We start from the raw sequence: 16,139 nt of genomic DNA on the forward strand, positions 1-16,139 counted from the left end.
GCGTCATAGACAACCCAGTGTTACTTTGACTTTGATTTTTATTTTTACTTTGACTTTGACTTTATTCACTGTACCTACCTACTGTGAGTGTGACGTGATCTATAACCTGTGTAAGTCGTTTACAAAGAAAGTACTTGCAGTTGCAGTGAATATATCCTTCCTTCCTTACGGTCGCGGAAAATAAGACAGCCGGAGTTTAAAGTGGGACGTGGGTGAGTGGGAGGGAATATTCCGCTGTGCTGTCCAGTCCACACGGAACACTTCTCGGTCGGAGGGCGAACAATCCGGGCAGAAAATCTATAGCGCGTCCAGAATCCCGGCCTAACACCACCATTTCCTGCGTGGCGCAGATAAGCAAAAATTTTAACTCACTAGTGAATCATAATAATAGAAATAATAATAATAATAATAATAATAACACTAGATAGTATCTATCTAGTGGTGGGAGATTGGGAAAATGGGAAAATGAAAATAGATTGATGAGGAAGAAAGAAAGCAATTTGTTGCATGGGGATCTGGTGAGACATATAATAAAGATAAAAATAAACGTTAAAAATATCTCGTAGAAATAGATGAGTTTGGACAGGATGGACACATATCACACGTTATGTAAGTCGTACTATGTATATACAAAGCTAGCCTAGATAGCTAGCCTAGATAGCTAGCTAGCACCAGTCATATACGAAAATGAGACAAGGTTTCAGAATCAGATCAGGATGAGGGTATTATGGACATTTCGACAAAGAAAGACTCGGCGGGAGGAAGCGAAAAAAAATATACAGAATTAACGTCAGATATCCACAATGGGGAGGCGGAAGGGGATTGATTAGTCGACTCCACCCCACTCATGTTCTACAGCGACCCCACAAACAGCCCGACCATCAGAGACAGGAGAAGCGAAAGCAGAACGCTGGGGACGGTGCTGGACTGCACGCCCAGCGACGTCGACTCGCCCGCGTTCTTCAGCTTCAGGTCTGCGTACGACACGTTCGAGTAGTTGTAGCCGCAGATGCCGCTGCCTTCCATGTAGGCGGTGGGGAAGAAGACGCGCGGGAGCCCGGCGTCCATCTCGACGATCAGTTCGCTGTTGTCGTTGACTGTGTAGTTGCCGCAGGTGAGAACCTCAGTGACTGCCGTGCCGGCGCCGTAGGTCATCGGGAGCGTGAGGCTGTAGGCGCCGCCGGTCGAGCCTTGGTTGTTGATCACCATGATCACTTGCCGGCCGTAGGTGCCCTTCCAGAAGGCCAGTTCGCTGCTGCCTTCGTAGATGTTGATCGATTGCTGGTCCGAGTACGTGTTGTCCAGGTTGTAGGCGTGCTTGCGGATCGCGTTGAGGCTCTTGATAAGCAGGTATAGCTCCGAGGTCTCGTTGTAGCCGGCTAGCCACATCGCTTCGCGGTTGGAGGGCACCCCATCGCCTTTCAGGTGCTGCTCCTGGCCCTGGTAGATCATCGACACGCCGTCGAAGAGAATAACGAATGTGATGACGTTCTTGGCAAGCTGGGGGGTTGAGTTAGTGGGCGCAAAACTAGTCAGGGAGAAGGGGGAGGGGCTCATACAGCCATGTCGTCGTCCAGACTGGCGAACCGTGCGATATCCTGGTCTTCGGAGAAGACCGCCATGGCTGTCGGGTCGTCGCACAGATTCTTGATTTCCTGGGTTTCCGCGAGCAGCGCGCTGATGTTGTTCGAGATGAACGCCGTCAGCATCGAGTAGTACAGCGGGTAGTTGGGCAAACTGGGCAGGTAGTTGTTCTGGTAGTCGCAGACGATAGAGGCGCGCGAGTCCATGACCTCGCCGGTCATCCAGCCGCCCACGGCGTCGACATATTTGGGCAGAAAGCTGGGGGTGACGGACTTGGCGGCATCGATACGCAGGCCGTCGATGGAGTAGGTTTCCACGAGATCCTTGGACCAGCTCTCGAGCAGATCCTGAACGACCTCGTGCTCTGTGAACAGATCGGGGAGCGCGACCTCGTCGTCTCCGGTTTGGCACAGCTGGGCGTCCGTGTAGTTGTTCCAGTTGGTGATGATGCAGTACGAGTGGAAGTAGGTCGAGCTGTTGAAGGGGGTGAAAACGGTGTAGTTGATGGTTGTGGCCGGGTCGTTGCCGTAGGTCATGTACGCCATGTTGTTGATGACCATATCGACGAGCAGATACATGCTGCGGTTATGGAGGGCCGCACTGAGGTCGAGCAGATCCTCGTGAGTCCCGAAATGTGAGTTGAGATTGTACAGATCCAGCGGCCAGTAGCCGTGGTAGGCCTCTCCGTACGAGACCCGACCCGGGATGTTTTCCATTACGGGCGATATCATCACCGCGTCGAAGTTCATCCCCTGGATGTAATCCAGCTTGTTGATTAGCCCTTGCCATGTTCCACCGCAGTAGAGACCTTCCGTGGTGTTGCAGGGGTACGTGAGGGAGCCGTCTGTGCGCGAAAACCGGTCTGTCATCACTTGGTAGACGGAGCGGTGCTTCCATTCCTCTGTGGTGGCGGCCAGGGACGGCCCTACCAGGCTGGCGAGAGCAGCCCATCGGGCGAAAAGTGAACTCGAAACCATGGCCGCGATATCTTTGAGAGGGGAGGTTAATTTCCAATTTCCGTTTAAGCACAAGTCATAAGAAGCGGATGCCTAAAGTGAGGGGAAAGGCGTTTGTGGGGGGCTAATGTCGAGGCGCGTTCATGAAGGCCCTGTAACGCGGAAAGGAGAACACGGGCAATCGGTACTGAGCGCTCAGAACGAGTGATGAGAGAAAAAAAAAAAGGCTTTTTACAGGTAGCGAGAGAATGAGAGGGTCAGTTAGAGGCGATGAAGAGGGTGAGCGGATGGATGGATGGAAAGAAGGAAGGAGAGAAAGATCGAACGAGCGATTAATTAAAAGAGAGGCACATCCGCTGGCGTGACGACTGCTAGTAAGGAACAGGTGAGGGGAAGAAAAGCGAGAGAAGGTTCAATCCTGGGGAAGATGGCCGGTCTATCTACATTCGAGAGCCAAATTGCAGACAAGTGGAGCAGCAGATCAGCCAGAACACCGCGCCGGCGAGCCCTAACTCAGTGTAGCTTACTGTAGGTCTATACTGGTGCCTGCCCAGGAATCGCGACGGATTCTGACAGCCCGCAGTGCTGTCGCCACCCCATCATGGCGTGTGAATCCCTCCCAGATATAAGTAGTCCGACCCAGCCAGCTGCATCGTCGGCAGCCATGATTTTATCGTGGGGGCGACCTTTCCTCAATTTCGAGGCCTTTTGGGGGGGGGGGGGGGGGGGATGCTTGCTGTCCTTCGCAGCCCCTATCGCGCGGTTTTCCGCGAAAACCCGGTCACATGCCTTGGTTCCTTGATAGATTAGCCGGGGCGGGGGGCCCAAGTGGCACCGGTCATAGGTAGGCCAGTCACTGCCAGCAGAGACTAGTAGCAGGAAGAGAGAGCTTGATTGCTGTTTGTCAAGCCCTGCCATTGGACCGGGCGCTATCTCGCAATCTCTCCCTTGCAGCTGTCACCTCACGTTAATTCGAGGCTTGAGTCCGTCGACCCCTGCACAATGGGATTATTTCTGCGCACACCGTCTCTCCTGACTCTTGCCCCCTCCTCCCCTGGATGAAGGTACTGCAATGTCTAATGTCTCTGACACGCTGCTAAATCAACTCCCGGCTTGCCCCCCAGTGGCTACTGGCCAAGGAAGTTGACAAGCTACTGCCAGGAACACCAACATGAGAGGTTCAGAGACCCGGGAAGGGCCGAGGGGCGGAGATGGGGGCGTGAGACACGTTCCTGGGAGGACGAGTTAGCCTGGGAAAGTGGCCAACCAACTCAACCAAGTCACCAATGAGACGCTAAGAGTACCTTGTCCCCCTGAGCTGGCTGTTATCTGTTAGATAATAATGTAAGACAGTCAGACCACCGGCGATGCCAGCCCGAGGATGGAAGATGTCCGTCCGGTCTGGCAGGTAGCACCGAGGTTTTTAGGGCTCGGGGCTCAGATCACACGTTCTACGGAGTCCAGTGATGACAGTCGCCTTCCGGGCCTGAGATCTTAAGTAATAGGGAGTGATGCCCTGCCACCTGCTACACGAGACGCAACGAAGCCGCCGGAGGGCAAAGCTTGGTAATATGATTGACGATTCACGACTCAGGCGAGGGGCGGGCTGTTTGGCCGACCGGCCCTCAGCCCAACTCAGCCTGGTCGGACCGGGTGGCCCCCCGCTTGACCACTTTGGCCCGGTTGCATATGGTGGCACCGAAAAATCGAGGGCTGGGGCGGGCGATAAGTGGGAAAAAAAAAGGACAAATTAACCTTCCCTTCTGACTAGCTCTGGCTAGCTCTGGCTAGCACCTATCTCGGTCGCACCCGCCTATTATGGCTTGATTTGAGAAAGGTGGAGACCGACGCTACTAGTAGTGGCTTGACGGACTAACCGATAAGATGTCGCTGGTGAGGAGTGACGTCGCCCACCCTACGTATACAAAGTCCTGTGCAGGCCAGAAAGAGGCGCCTAGCAGGCCGGATATACGTAAGCAAGCGGGCGCCCGCCACGTAACTATTCATATGAGGAAAACGACGAATCAGCGCTGCGCGGGGCTTTGGGGGGGCATTTGGACGTGTGCTGTTGTTGTGGTGGTGGTGGTGATGATGGGGGGTGGAGGAGGGGAGCAAGAGAGTCGTCGGGGCTCGGGGGGTTCTTTGTTTGCGGTTGCGGTTCAGGTCAGCCAGTTGATCGTCGCGCGGGCGAAATTTTTCACTTGAAATGAAAATACGGGCAAGCTGTGATGGACAAGGCCAGCGAGGAAATTTTGTAAAATGGAAAAGGCTTGGCTGCATACAGCTTACCCAGATTACCCAGATTACCAAAGATTACCCAGCTGGCTTACAGGAGTCGGTACGGATTACCCAAAAGTCCCAGATCCAAAGAATTGAATTGGCTCGGTTAGGGACCGGGCGGGTGATTGGCCGGCAGGGCCCAGAAGGGTAAGACATACATGCATGGCTCTATCTATCTTCTTTCTTTCTCACACACTTTTTTTTTTTTTTGTCTTTTTGTTTTTTTACCACTTTTCTTTTTTTATCCGAGCAGCCAGACGGACCCTTACCAGGACGCTAAGCACAGGCTAGGCTGAAGCTAGGCGCAGACTAAGGCCGAGTTAGTGTGATGCTCAGACGGCGGCGGTTGTGCCAAGGGTTCAAAGACCCCGTCGAGACCCATTCCTCTTTGGAAGCAGCTCTGGACGGACCAGGACTGGTCGAGGTCTTCCTCCGGCTGCGGATTAGCCTGCATACACACCACATACACCAGATGCTCGCTGGCCACTGCTATCCCGTAATCCCTGGGCCCATGCCCCACTGTCTGACGCTGCAAACTAATTGTCATCCCATGGCGATGACCGTACGGAGATACAGAGTATCGACTCCGTAGGTACGCTGTCGGTACTCATTAGTGTTCGGAAGAGGATTCGACGGTGCCTGGGAGCCGGATGTTCTATCTGGTGCTCCGTACCGACGGAAGACAAATCGTACATCTTCCGTAGGATGGCTTGACCGACTACGGATCCCGGGCGAGAAAGCGGGCCCCTGCATCTTGGTGTTCCCGCCGTTCTCACCTCGCTTTTCAGGTCCGCTTGCAAGGGTGGTGTTGGGGTTGGGGGAGATGGATGATGTGAGAAGGAGTTTTCTCGGCCATTGCCGAATCGATCCCAAAAGAATGTTTGTTTATGGCCACCGGCAGAAGGGATGGATGGGGGCCTGACGGCAAACATCAGGCAGGAAGGCAGACCAGCAGACCCTCCCTTCCTGGGATGTCAATAGACAAGACAAGACGAGACGGGTGAGACTGGAATGTTGTTGTTACCAAGAATAAACCCCGGTCGGAGGGCAGGGGCCCGCCGTGACAGTGTTCTGGAATTTTCACCCATCCGCCCTACGTATGCAGCAGGGCCCGCCCACGGCCTGGATGGCGTCCTGGTTCTCCATGCTTCATTCACCCGTTGATACTCTAGTGCAAGTATTTAATTTCTACATCTATAGTACCTCCTTTTCTGCGTGATATTGCTTTTCGACCGACACCAGACAGCCAATAGTGTTATCAAGGGGAAAGCAATTATGCGGGTTTGATTGAAGGACAGCAGAAGAATAATTGAAGGGCAGGGGGGGGTTCCTGACCGAACGAATGCAGGCAGATACATCCGATGGGGATGCTCTATAGAGCATAGCCGTCGATTCGATTCAGGCACTGCATGCATGGGCCATTACCACCGAGACCGGCCACGGCCAATGGTGGCGGCCCGTCCTTATCGGAATCGGTACCGGCGGGGTATTCAGTACAATATACGATACTCTGGCTGTCTCCGGGGGAGGGCCATCCCAGGGAGGTCCTGTATGGTAATTAATACATACCTTACAGGTACATGTACAGGTACCGGTACGTTGTCACGTCTGGAGGTAATAATGGGGATGGCAACAGTGAATGACCACATGAACATCAAGAACATCATGAAGAGCATATTTATAATAATAATGATCATAAGGATGGTGAGGATGGATGACAGTAAGACATCTCAGGCACTAGTCGCTGCCTGGGGGGTGGCCAATAAAGTTTTCGTGTTTCTCGTACTGTCGACAGGGTTTGCAACCTTCAACCGCCACCACTCGGGCCCTAATCAGGTTTGCAGTTACATACATACATGTACATCCAGTTACATCCCAGTTACATCCATTGACCTCCAATTCCACCTCCCATTTGGGTGACGACACGAGATCTGACTCTGCCGCAGGGGATGGTGGCCCTCGCAGCTGGCAGACAGCCACACATCCTCCCCCCCCCAATCCCATCCCATCCCAGCCCAGATGACCGGGGGGGTCCCATGGGCACAACCCGCGGGCCGGCACTTTCGGCCTGGGGCGATGGATGTGTGGTTGTACTCCGTAGAATGCTGAGTAGAGGTTCCGTATCTACTCGGTACCGCAAGTATCGCTATCTCGAGCTGAACAGTTGGGTCGTATTTGTGACCTGGAAAGGGCTCCACGGGTGTATCAATGGAACCGGCCGATTGCCCCCTTGGAGTCTCCACCCTTTCCTGACTGGCCCTCCTCTACAGTTGCAATACTAGCAAGTCCCCTGTCCAAGAGGGAAACTCAACGGTTCCCGTACTTTCATACGAGCATGTATCATCAAACTCTCTCTCTCCCTCTCCTCTGCCCAGATCTCCATTCGTGGTTTGGCTCTCCGCGCACCCACCGGCCCTTTTTTTTACCTTCGAACAGGCAAGTCTGCTACCTCATCACCCGGGGCCAGAAGCTAGTCACCACTGGTCACCACTGGTCGGCCAAGTCTTGAAGTCAGTCGCAAAAAGTGATCCGGCCCGGACGGGGACATATAACTGGGCAAGCTAGGGTAAAACAGCGTGCTCACTATATCGCCCCGGCTCGTCATCTTACCTGATACGGGACAAAGGTCTTGAATGAGCTGGCGCTGTGAGCAATAGACGGAGGCCCTCGGTCTGCGCCGTGTTATTATTAGCAGAAACGAGACGTCTTTGCGCTTCCCTGATCCACTATCGCTGAAGCTCGCGGATCCGTCGCATTTCCAAGCCTCGTATGTGCTGAGCCTCAGAGGCATCGCTGCTAGCCCTCAGCCCTCAGCCCTCAGCCCTTTCTCGCCGCCCTGGGGTCGTTTCAGTTGACCACCTTTTCTCTTCGTCTCCCTCGTATCATCTTTTCCCCTTCTCATGCATTCGTTTTCTGTTCTTGTTTTGTTCTCCCCCCGGCTTTCACTCGTTGAAGTCGGTTTCTGAGCTGCTGCTTATCAGATTCCTATCGCTCGTTATCAGTCACCCCCGGCATCGTTTGCGACAAAAAAAAGGAAGAAGTGGAGAGAGCTTGGAAGCCACCCACTGCAGCTCTCCAGACGGTGTTTGACGGCCCTGCACGACAACCACGCGCGAGCTCCTTAGACTGGACCTTTTTTTATTTTATTTTTTTTTCTAGCAGGGTATCCATCATCTTCCCCCTCTACTGGTGAACTGGCAAGTCGTCTTTCCTGGGTCTCCCCGACCCCCCCCCCCCCTCTCCCCCATCATGAAGTGGGCGTCCTCGGGCCCGTTGCTTGCCTTGCTCGCCGCAACCGCAAAGGCCTGGCCCTACAATGAATCCCTCGTCGACTACAATCTCAACACAAATAAGACGGCAACAAACCCGGCCGACTACTGGGGAGAATGGCCCAACCACACCGGCAGCTACCACCCCTCCCCCGAAAACTGGCGTTTCCCCGTGTACACCGTCTTCCTCGATCGGTTCGTGAACGGCGACCCCACGAACGACAACATCAATGGCACCCTCTTCGAACATGATATCTCCCAGACTCAGATGCGTCACGGTGGCGATGTGGTCGGTCTGGTGGACACTCTGGATTACCTGCAAGGCATGGGAGTCAAGGTCTGTCGCTCTGGGGGTCGCGTCGCATGGGATGGCATATACTGAGGTTGTTTAGGCCCTATATATCGCGGGAACCACCTTGATGAACCAGCCCTGGGGTTATGACGGCTATTCGGCGCTGGACACAACGCTCCTGGATCAACACTATGGAACCATTCAAGTGTGGCGAGACGCCATCACCGAAATCCACAAGCGCAACATGTATGTCATTTTCGACAATACCATCGCTACGTATGTGCTCCAATCTCCCGCCCCCTCCCCCTTCCCCCCCGCGGAGGTCTGCTAACCGTCTGCGCAGCATGGGTGATCTGATCGGATTCGACGGGTATCTGAACACCACGGCCCCTTTTACCGTGAAGGAGCATCAGGTGGTGTGGAAATCCGAACGGCAATACGTTGACTTCCGGTTCGGAAACGACTATAATGACACGTGCGACTACCCCCGGTTCTGGTTCGAGAACGGCTACCCTGTCCAGGAGTCCGTCAACGAGGAACTCGTCGGCTGTTACAACAGTGATTTCGACCAATATGGTGATGTTGAGGCCTTCGGTGTGTTCCCGGATTGGGAACGTGAGTTGGCCAAATTCGCCTCCGTCCAGGATCGACTCCGTGAATGGCACCCCTCGGTTCGCGAGCGTCTGATCCGTCACTCGTGTATGATCATCTATTCGCTCGATATCGACGGATTCCGTTACGACAAGGCGACCCAATCGACCGTCGACGCGTTGGGTGACATGTCCAGCGCGTATCGCGAGTGCGCCCGTGCCGTGGGTAAAGAGAACTTCTTCATCGCGGGTGAGATCACAGGTGGAAACACCTTCGGTGCCATCTATCTCGGTCGAGGCCGTCAGCCGGATCAGTATCCCTCGTCCGCGGAGTACGCCATGAACATGACCAATACCTCGGATTCGCAATATTTCCTGCGTGAAGCCGGTCTCGAGGCGATCGATGGAGCGGCCTTCCACTATTCGATCTACCGAGCCCTTACCCGATTCCTCGGCATGGACGGTAACTTGGCCGCTGGCTATGATCTACCTGTCGATTGGGTGGACGCGTGGAACGAGATGCTGACTTCCAACGATCTGATCAACCCTAACACCGGCAAATTCGACCCCCGCCATCTGTACGGTGCCACCAACCAGGATGTGTTCCGTTGGCCGACAGTGGAAAAGGGAGTGGAGCGTCAGTTGCTCGGCCAGTTCATTACCACCCTGCTGCTTCCTGGCATTCCTCTCCTCCTCTGGGGTGAGGAACAGGCATTTTACATCCTGGATGCGACGGCGGCGAACTATATCTATGGTCGTCAGAGCATGTCTCCTGCTACCGCGTGGAGGGACCACGGGTGTTTCTCGCTGGATTCCTCGCAGTACTACAAGTGGCCCATCGAGAGTGGCCGCAATGGTTGCCATGATGAGACGGTTGCTTACGACCACCGCGATCCGTCCCACCCGGTACGCAACATCATCAAACACATGTACCAGATGCGTCGCCAGTTCCCCACCCTCAACGATGGTTATACCCTCGAACGGCTGTCGAACATGACCGAGAACGTGTACTATCCCGGTTCGGACGGTGTGGCCACGGAGACCGGGATGTGGTCGATCCTCCGCAATGTCGACGCGAACGTGCAGGATCTGGGGTCGGATATAGACAACCAGCCTATCTGGCTGGTCTACCAGAACACCAACCGCACCATCTCGTACACCTTCGACTGCACGGACAACGACACCGCGCTCATCTCCCCCTTCGACACCGGCACCACCGTCAAGAACCTGTTCCACCCGTACGACGAGCACACGTTGATCTCCAGCCCCACCAAGCTCGGCCTCAACGGCTCGACCGAGTACAACGGCTGTCTGTCGAACATGACCATGGCCGCGTACGAATACCGTGCCTACGTGCCCGTCTCCCGCTTCCTGAAGGCCGGCCCCATGATCACCCAGTTCACCCCCGGACACGACTACCCGATCCAGTCAACGGTGGCCCCGAACCTGGATGAGAGCGTCAGCATCGCGCTGTACTTCTCCGAGGCGATGGACTGCGACTCCGTGACCAGCTCGATGACCTTCAACTCGTCCACCGAGAGCGGCAACACCCCGACCCTGGATACCAGCACTGTCAGCTGCAAGAACATCACCGCCACCAACACCACCTACACCGGACAGCTCCCGAGCAACTGGATGTGGTCGGCTAACCTGACGGGCGTCTACAACGGGGTCCATCGGATCACGGTGACCAACGTCAGCGCGGCCAGCGGCAACGAGACCACCGACGCGGTCGACCACTTTCTCTTCCGCATCGGACAGGTCGATAACCCGATGATCTTCAGCTCCGCCAACTACTCGAGCAGTTTGCTCCACGAGGACTCCAACGGCACGCTATATGTCGAACATCACGCCGCCGGCGCCGACAAATGGCGGTACTCGACCAACTGGGGCAGCACGTTCTCCGACTGGAAGACGTACACGGGGGGAAACGACACCATCGAGAAGCTGGCCTGGTCGGGCACGAAGAAACAGGAGTGGGCGGGCGAGCACATCCGCGTGGAGTACTGGAACCGCTTGACCGGTAGCAGTGATTACCACCAGGAAGGTGACTATGATTGGGACGGCAAATTCCCTCGTCGATTCCCCCACGTCCACTTCAACGGACCCTACAACGAGTACGGCTATGACGCGGGTTTGAACAACAAGGTCACCCAGGATCAGGAGGACGGGCTGTGGAAGTACCACTTCACGAACGAATGGCCCGCGGTCGCGCAGTTGAACATCTGGGGCATGGATCCCAATGGAAAGCCCGATCAGAGTTGGGTGCTGGGTGATGCGGACAATGACTCGGTGCTCGACCGCATGCCCCCCTCGTCTCTGTCGGCCACCCTGATCAACATCACCGAGCCCCCTCCGCACCCCTACATCTCCTGGCACATCCTCATCAACGATGGCACCCTGAAGTTCCAGCTCTTCCCCGTCGGTCACCAGAACGTGCAGATCGCCATGTACGTGATGTTCTGGATTGTCCCGGCCATCACGGGCGCCCTGTGCGTGTACATCTTCATGAAGTCGTTCTACAAGGTCAAGTTCAACCAGGTCGGAGTGAGTGAGAAGCACCAGATGATCCCCCTGGCCATCCGCCGGCGCTTCAAGCGCGCCCGCGGTGGTGAAGAGGGCGGCGGCGGCGGCGGCAACCCCCTGATGCGTCTGGCGAACAAGTCTGGCTTCCTGCAGGCCACGACGGCCATCGGCGGTGCGGCAGTGGCAGCGGGCGGCAAGCGTCGCATGGTCCTCATTGCCACCATGGAGTACGATATTGAGGACTGGGCCATCAAGATCAAAATCGGTGGTCTCGGTGTCATGGCGCAACTCATGGGTAAGACGCTCGGCCATCAGGACTTGATCTGGGTTGTTCCTTGCGTGGGTGGTGTCGATTACCCCGTGGATCACCAGGCCGAGCCCATGAACGTGCGCATCCTCGGAAACGACTATGAGGTGCAGGTCCAGTACCACGTCCTCAACAACATCACTTACGTGCTGCTCGACGCGCCTGTCTTCCGCCAGCAGTCCAAGTCCGAACCCTACCCGGCCCGCATGGATGACCTCAACAGTGCCATTTACTACTCCGCGTGGAACCAGTGCATTGCCGAGGCCTGCAAGCGATTCCCCATCGATCTCTACCACATCAACGATTACCACGGGTCCCTCGCCCCCCTGTACCTCCTCCCCGGCACCATCCCCGCCTGTCTGTCTCTGCACAACGCCGAGTTCCAGGGTCTGTGGCCCATGCGCACGCTCAAAGAAAAGGAGGAAGTGTGCTCCGTGTTCAACCTGGATATCGAAACCGTCCGGCATTACGTCCAGTTCGGCGAGGTCTTCAACCTCCTGCACTCGGGGGCCAGTTATCTCCGTGTCCACCAGCAAGGCTTCGGTGCCGTCGGCGTGTCCAAGAAGTACGGAAAGCGGTCCTATGCCCGGTACCCCATTTTCTGGGGTCTCCGCAAGGTCGGTAACCTGCCTAACCCGGATCCCTCCGATGTGGGCGAGTGGAGCAAGGAACAGGCCCAGGCGATGAGCGACAACGTCACCGTGGATCCGGATTTCGAAACCGCCAGACCCGAGCTGAAGCGTCAGGCCCAGGAATGGGCCGGGCTCGAACAGAACCCGGATGCTGATCTGCTGGTCTTCGTCGGTCGTTGGTCCATGCAGAAGGGTGTCGACCTGATTGCCGACGTCATGCCTGCGGTCATGGAGGCGCGCCCGAACGTGCAACTGATCTGTGTCGGGCCGGTGATCGATCTCTATGGTAAATTTGCGGCCCTCAAGCTCGACCACATGATGAAGGTCTACCCTGGCCGCGTGTTCTCCCGCCCCGAATTCACTGCCCTGCCCCCCTATATCTTCTCCGGTGCCGAATTCGCCCTGATCCCCTCGCGTGATGAGCCCTTCGGTCTGGTGGCCGTCGAGTTCGGCCGCAAGGGAGCCCTTGGTATCGGTGCCCGAGTCGGGGGTCTCGGTCAGATGCCCGGTTGGTGGTACAATGTGGAATCGACCGCCACGTCCCATCTGATCTACCAGTTCAAGCTGGCGATCGATGCGGCGCTGAGCTCGAAAACCAACACCCGTGCCATGATGCGTGCGAGGTCCGCGAAGCAGCGTTTCCCCGTCGCCCAGTGGGTCGAGGATCTCGAGATCCTGCAGACCACCGCCATCCAGGTCCACAACAAGGAACTGGTCAAGAACCACGGTCGCCCCTTCACCCCGTCTGGCACCAGCCAGCCCATGAGCCCGTCCCTGCCCCTTCCCGGCATCCAGACTCCCCTGGCTCACTCCCGCGACAGCAGTTACTCCAACCTGAACCGCCTGAGTGAATATGTCTCCGACCCCAAGACCAACTACAGCCGCGACCCCAGCCCTACCGGTACGGAGAAGCCCAAATCGGGTCTCCAGCGTTCGCTGTCGCTGGGTGTTCGCTCCGGACCCGGCCACCAGGAACGCCAGGCTCGCCGTGGACGCAACCGCGATAGCATCCCGGAGGACGACGGCGGCATGACCGACGTGGAGGAGGGCGGCGAAGATGACATGGTGGCCAACCTGTACGCGGACGACGAGTACACCCTCACGCCGGCGCAGGTCGAGGAGGGCCGTCGTCTCCAGGCCCAACAGCAGCAGCCCGGGGGTGGTCGCCCGCCGGTCAGCCCCGGCGAGAGACCGTACAGTCAAGACTCGCCGAACCTGCGATTCAGCCAGCTTCAGCTGCCCGGCAGCCCTGGCGCGCACCAGTCCCAGAGCCTTCTCCCCCCCCTCGCGTCCTCGACCCGGCCAACAACCGTCTCAGTAGCGCGTCCGTGCTCTCCCTGGACTCCGTGGTGGGCAGCAAGACCGACTTCAAGCTGCAGAAGGTCGACCCGTTCTTCACCGACAGCACGGGCGAGTACTACCGGGCCTTCGACAAGCGACTCGGCGACCTGAACGGATCGACATCCGAGTCCCAGCTCTGCATCGAGGAGTATCTGATCAAGAGTGAGAAGGAATGGTTCGACAAGTTCCGCGACGCCAAACTGGGCCGGCTCAGGTCTCCGGCCTCGTCCATCTTCCGCGACAAGACCGGCCCTTCGCCCGCGCCCTCCTACTACGACGACGGGGGCTCGCGCATGAGCGGCAGCAACTCGCCCGACATCGAGGACGACGAGTTCCTCCTCGGAAAGGACTACGTGCCCCCGACCGGTCTGAAGAAGTGGATGCAGATCCGCATCGGCGACTGGCCCATCTACTCCCTCTTCCTGGCCCTGGGGCAGGTCATCGCCGCCAACTCGTACCAGGTCACCCTGTTGACCGGCGAGGTCGGTGAGACGGCCGAGAAACTGTACGGCATCGCCACGACCTACCTGATCGCTTCCATCTGCTGGTGGCTCATCTTCCGGTACTTCAAGTCGGTGATCTGTCTGTCTGTGCCGTGGTTCTTCTACGGCCTTGCCTTCCTGCTTATTGGGTCGGCCCATTGGGAGAGCAACAGCTTCAACCAGGGCTGGATCCAGAATATCGGCACCGGCGCCTACGCCGTCGCCTCGTCCAGCGGGTCCATGTTCTTTGCGCTCAACTTCGGTGACGAGGGCGGTGCCCCCGTCGAGACCTGGATCTTCCGCGCCTGTCTGATCCAGGGCTTCCAGTCCGCCTATATTATTGCCCTGTGGTACTGGGGTTCCACCATCTCCAAGGCTTCCAGTGATGGTGTCACCACGAGCACCTTTGCTGATAGCTGGAAGATGACGTACGTTCACTCTCCTGTTGCTTGCCAACCCCCCCCCAGTCATCCTCAATCTTGCTAACCGATTTTCAGTGCAATCTGCTACCCCATTGCCTTCGCGCTCTGGGCCGTCGGCGTGCTCATCTACTTCGGTCTGCCCAACTACTACCGCCAAACCCCCGGCAAGGTGGCCTCGTTCTACAAATCCGTCTTCCGGAGAAAGATTGTCATCTGGAACTTCATTGCCGTCATCCTGCAGAACTTCTTTCTCAGCGCGCCGTACGGTCGCAACTGGGGCTGTAAGTCCCTCCTCTCCCCTCTTCAAACCCCAGAATATCCACCCAGATAACTAACACCCCCCTCCCCCCTAGTCCTGTGGACATCATCCCACACGAAACCATGGCAAATCGTCATCCTGTGCGTGGTCTTCTTCGGCTTCGTCTGGGCGGGCTTCCTCTTCATCGTGAGCAAGTACTTCAACTCGCACAGCTGGTTTCTCCCCGTGTTCGCCTGCGGGCTGGGCGCCCCCCGCTGGGCCCAGATCTGGTGGGGCGTCTCCGGCATCGGCTACTACCTGCCGTGGGTGTCGGGCGGGTACGTCGGCGGCGCGCTCGCCTCCCGCAGCTTGTGGCTCTGGCTCGGCGTCCTCGATTCCATCCAGGGTCTCGGCTTCGGTATCATCCTCCTGCAGACCCTGACTCGCATGCACATGCTCTTCACCTTGATCTGTTCGCAGGTCGTCGGTTCCATCGCCACGATCTGTGCGAGGGCCTTCGCGCCCAATGGACTCGGCCCGGGGCCCGTCTCCCCGGATCCCACTTTCGGGGCGAGCGCTGTTGCGAATGCTTGGTTTTGGGTGGCGTTGATTTGTCAGTTGTTGGTTTGGTGAGTCTTTCCCTCTTTCCCCTTTTTTTCCCCTTCTTTTCCCGCCCTCCTTTCTTTTTTATGTTTTGTTGGACTCTGGCTAATATGGTGATGTTACAGCGCCGGCTTCATCCTCTTCTTCCGGAAAGAACAGCTTTCCAAACCCTAATCGATTCGATCTCATCTCGTTTCATCTCAGCTCAGCTCCATCCTAATCACTACACTATATGTCAATGATCTGGTATGGACAGACTGATTGATGGTCTGATTGACTGACCGACTGACTGATGATCAATCGATCGATCGCTTGCATTGCATCCACGGCGTGGGGAATGATCTGTATGGCGTCTCCACGGCGAATGATTCCTCTTATGTATCTGTCTCCATCCATCGCTTGGGATTACTCTTTGTCTCGATATGTTAATATAATCATGTGTGTATATATATCTCTCTTCTGGACGGATGACATTTTTGGTGTTCAAATAAGTTTTTCTCATGGGGTGTATGGTTTCTTGTAGGGGTGGTGTTTTGTCGGTGTTTAGTATAGTAGTGTTGTTCGTAGAGGGTAGGTTGGGGGTGGAGCGTCGTAGTGGTGGCTGTGTGATGGATTTG

The 16,139-nt window shown here is 56.4% G+C and overlaps 2 protein-coding genes across 2 annotated transcripts; one reads left to right on the forward strand and one right to left on the reverse strand.

The window, feature by feature from the left end:
• Window positions 1-852: 852 nt before the first annotated feature.
• BO70DRAFT_399042 (alpha-amylase) lies at window positions 853-2,561 on the reverse strand (the record flags this gene model as incomplete). Its single annotated transcript, XM_025546836.1, has 2 exons — window positions 853-1,500; window positions 1,560-2,561. The coding sequence occupies 2 exons, from the start codon at window positions 2,559-2,561 to the stop codon at window positions 853-855; spliced, it is 1,650 nt and encodes a 549-aa protein (XP_025396623.1).
• A 5,507-nt stretch (window positions 2,562-8,068) lies between these two features.
• On the forward strand, window positions 8,069-16,027 carry BO70DRAFT_364744 (alpha-1,3-glucan synthase; the record flags this gene model as incomplete). Its single annotated transcript, XM_025543885.1, has 16 exons — window positions 8,069-8,426; window positions 8,482-8,657; window positions 8,725-8,904; window positions 8,941-8,962; window positions 9,002-9,193; window positions 9,227-9,877; window positions 9,908-10,051; window positions 10,085-10,189; window positions 10,220-10,330; window positions 10,370-10,398; window positions 10,435-10,443; window positions 10,483-13,698; window positions 13,755-14,687; window positions 14,757-14,962; window positions 15,035-15,548; window positions 15,648-16,027. Coding segments are annotated over 16 exons (6,895 nt in total), but the record flags the coding sequence as incomplete, so codon positions are not given.
• Between the last annotated feature and the right edge of the window lie 112 nt (window positions 16,028-16,139).

This window comes from Aspergillus heteromorphus (genome assembly GCF_003184545.1).
Source record: "Aspergillus heteromorphus CBS 117.55 chromosome Unknown BO70scaffold_25, whole genome shotgun sequence".
In the NCBI taxonomy this organism is placed as follows: domain Eukaryota; kingdom Fungi; phylum Ascomycota; class Eurotiomycetes; order Eurotiales; family Aspergillaceae; genus Aspergillus; species Aspergillus heteromorphus.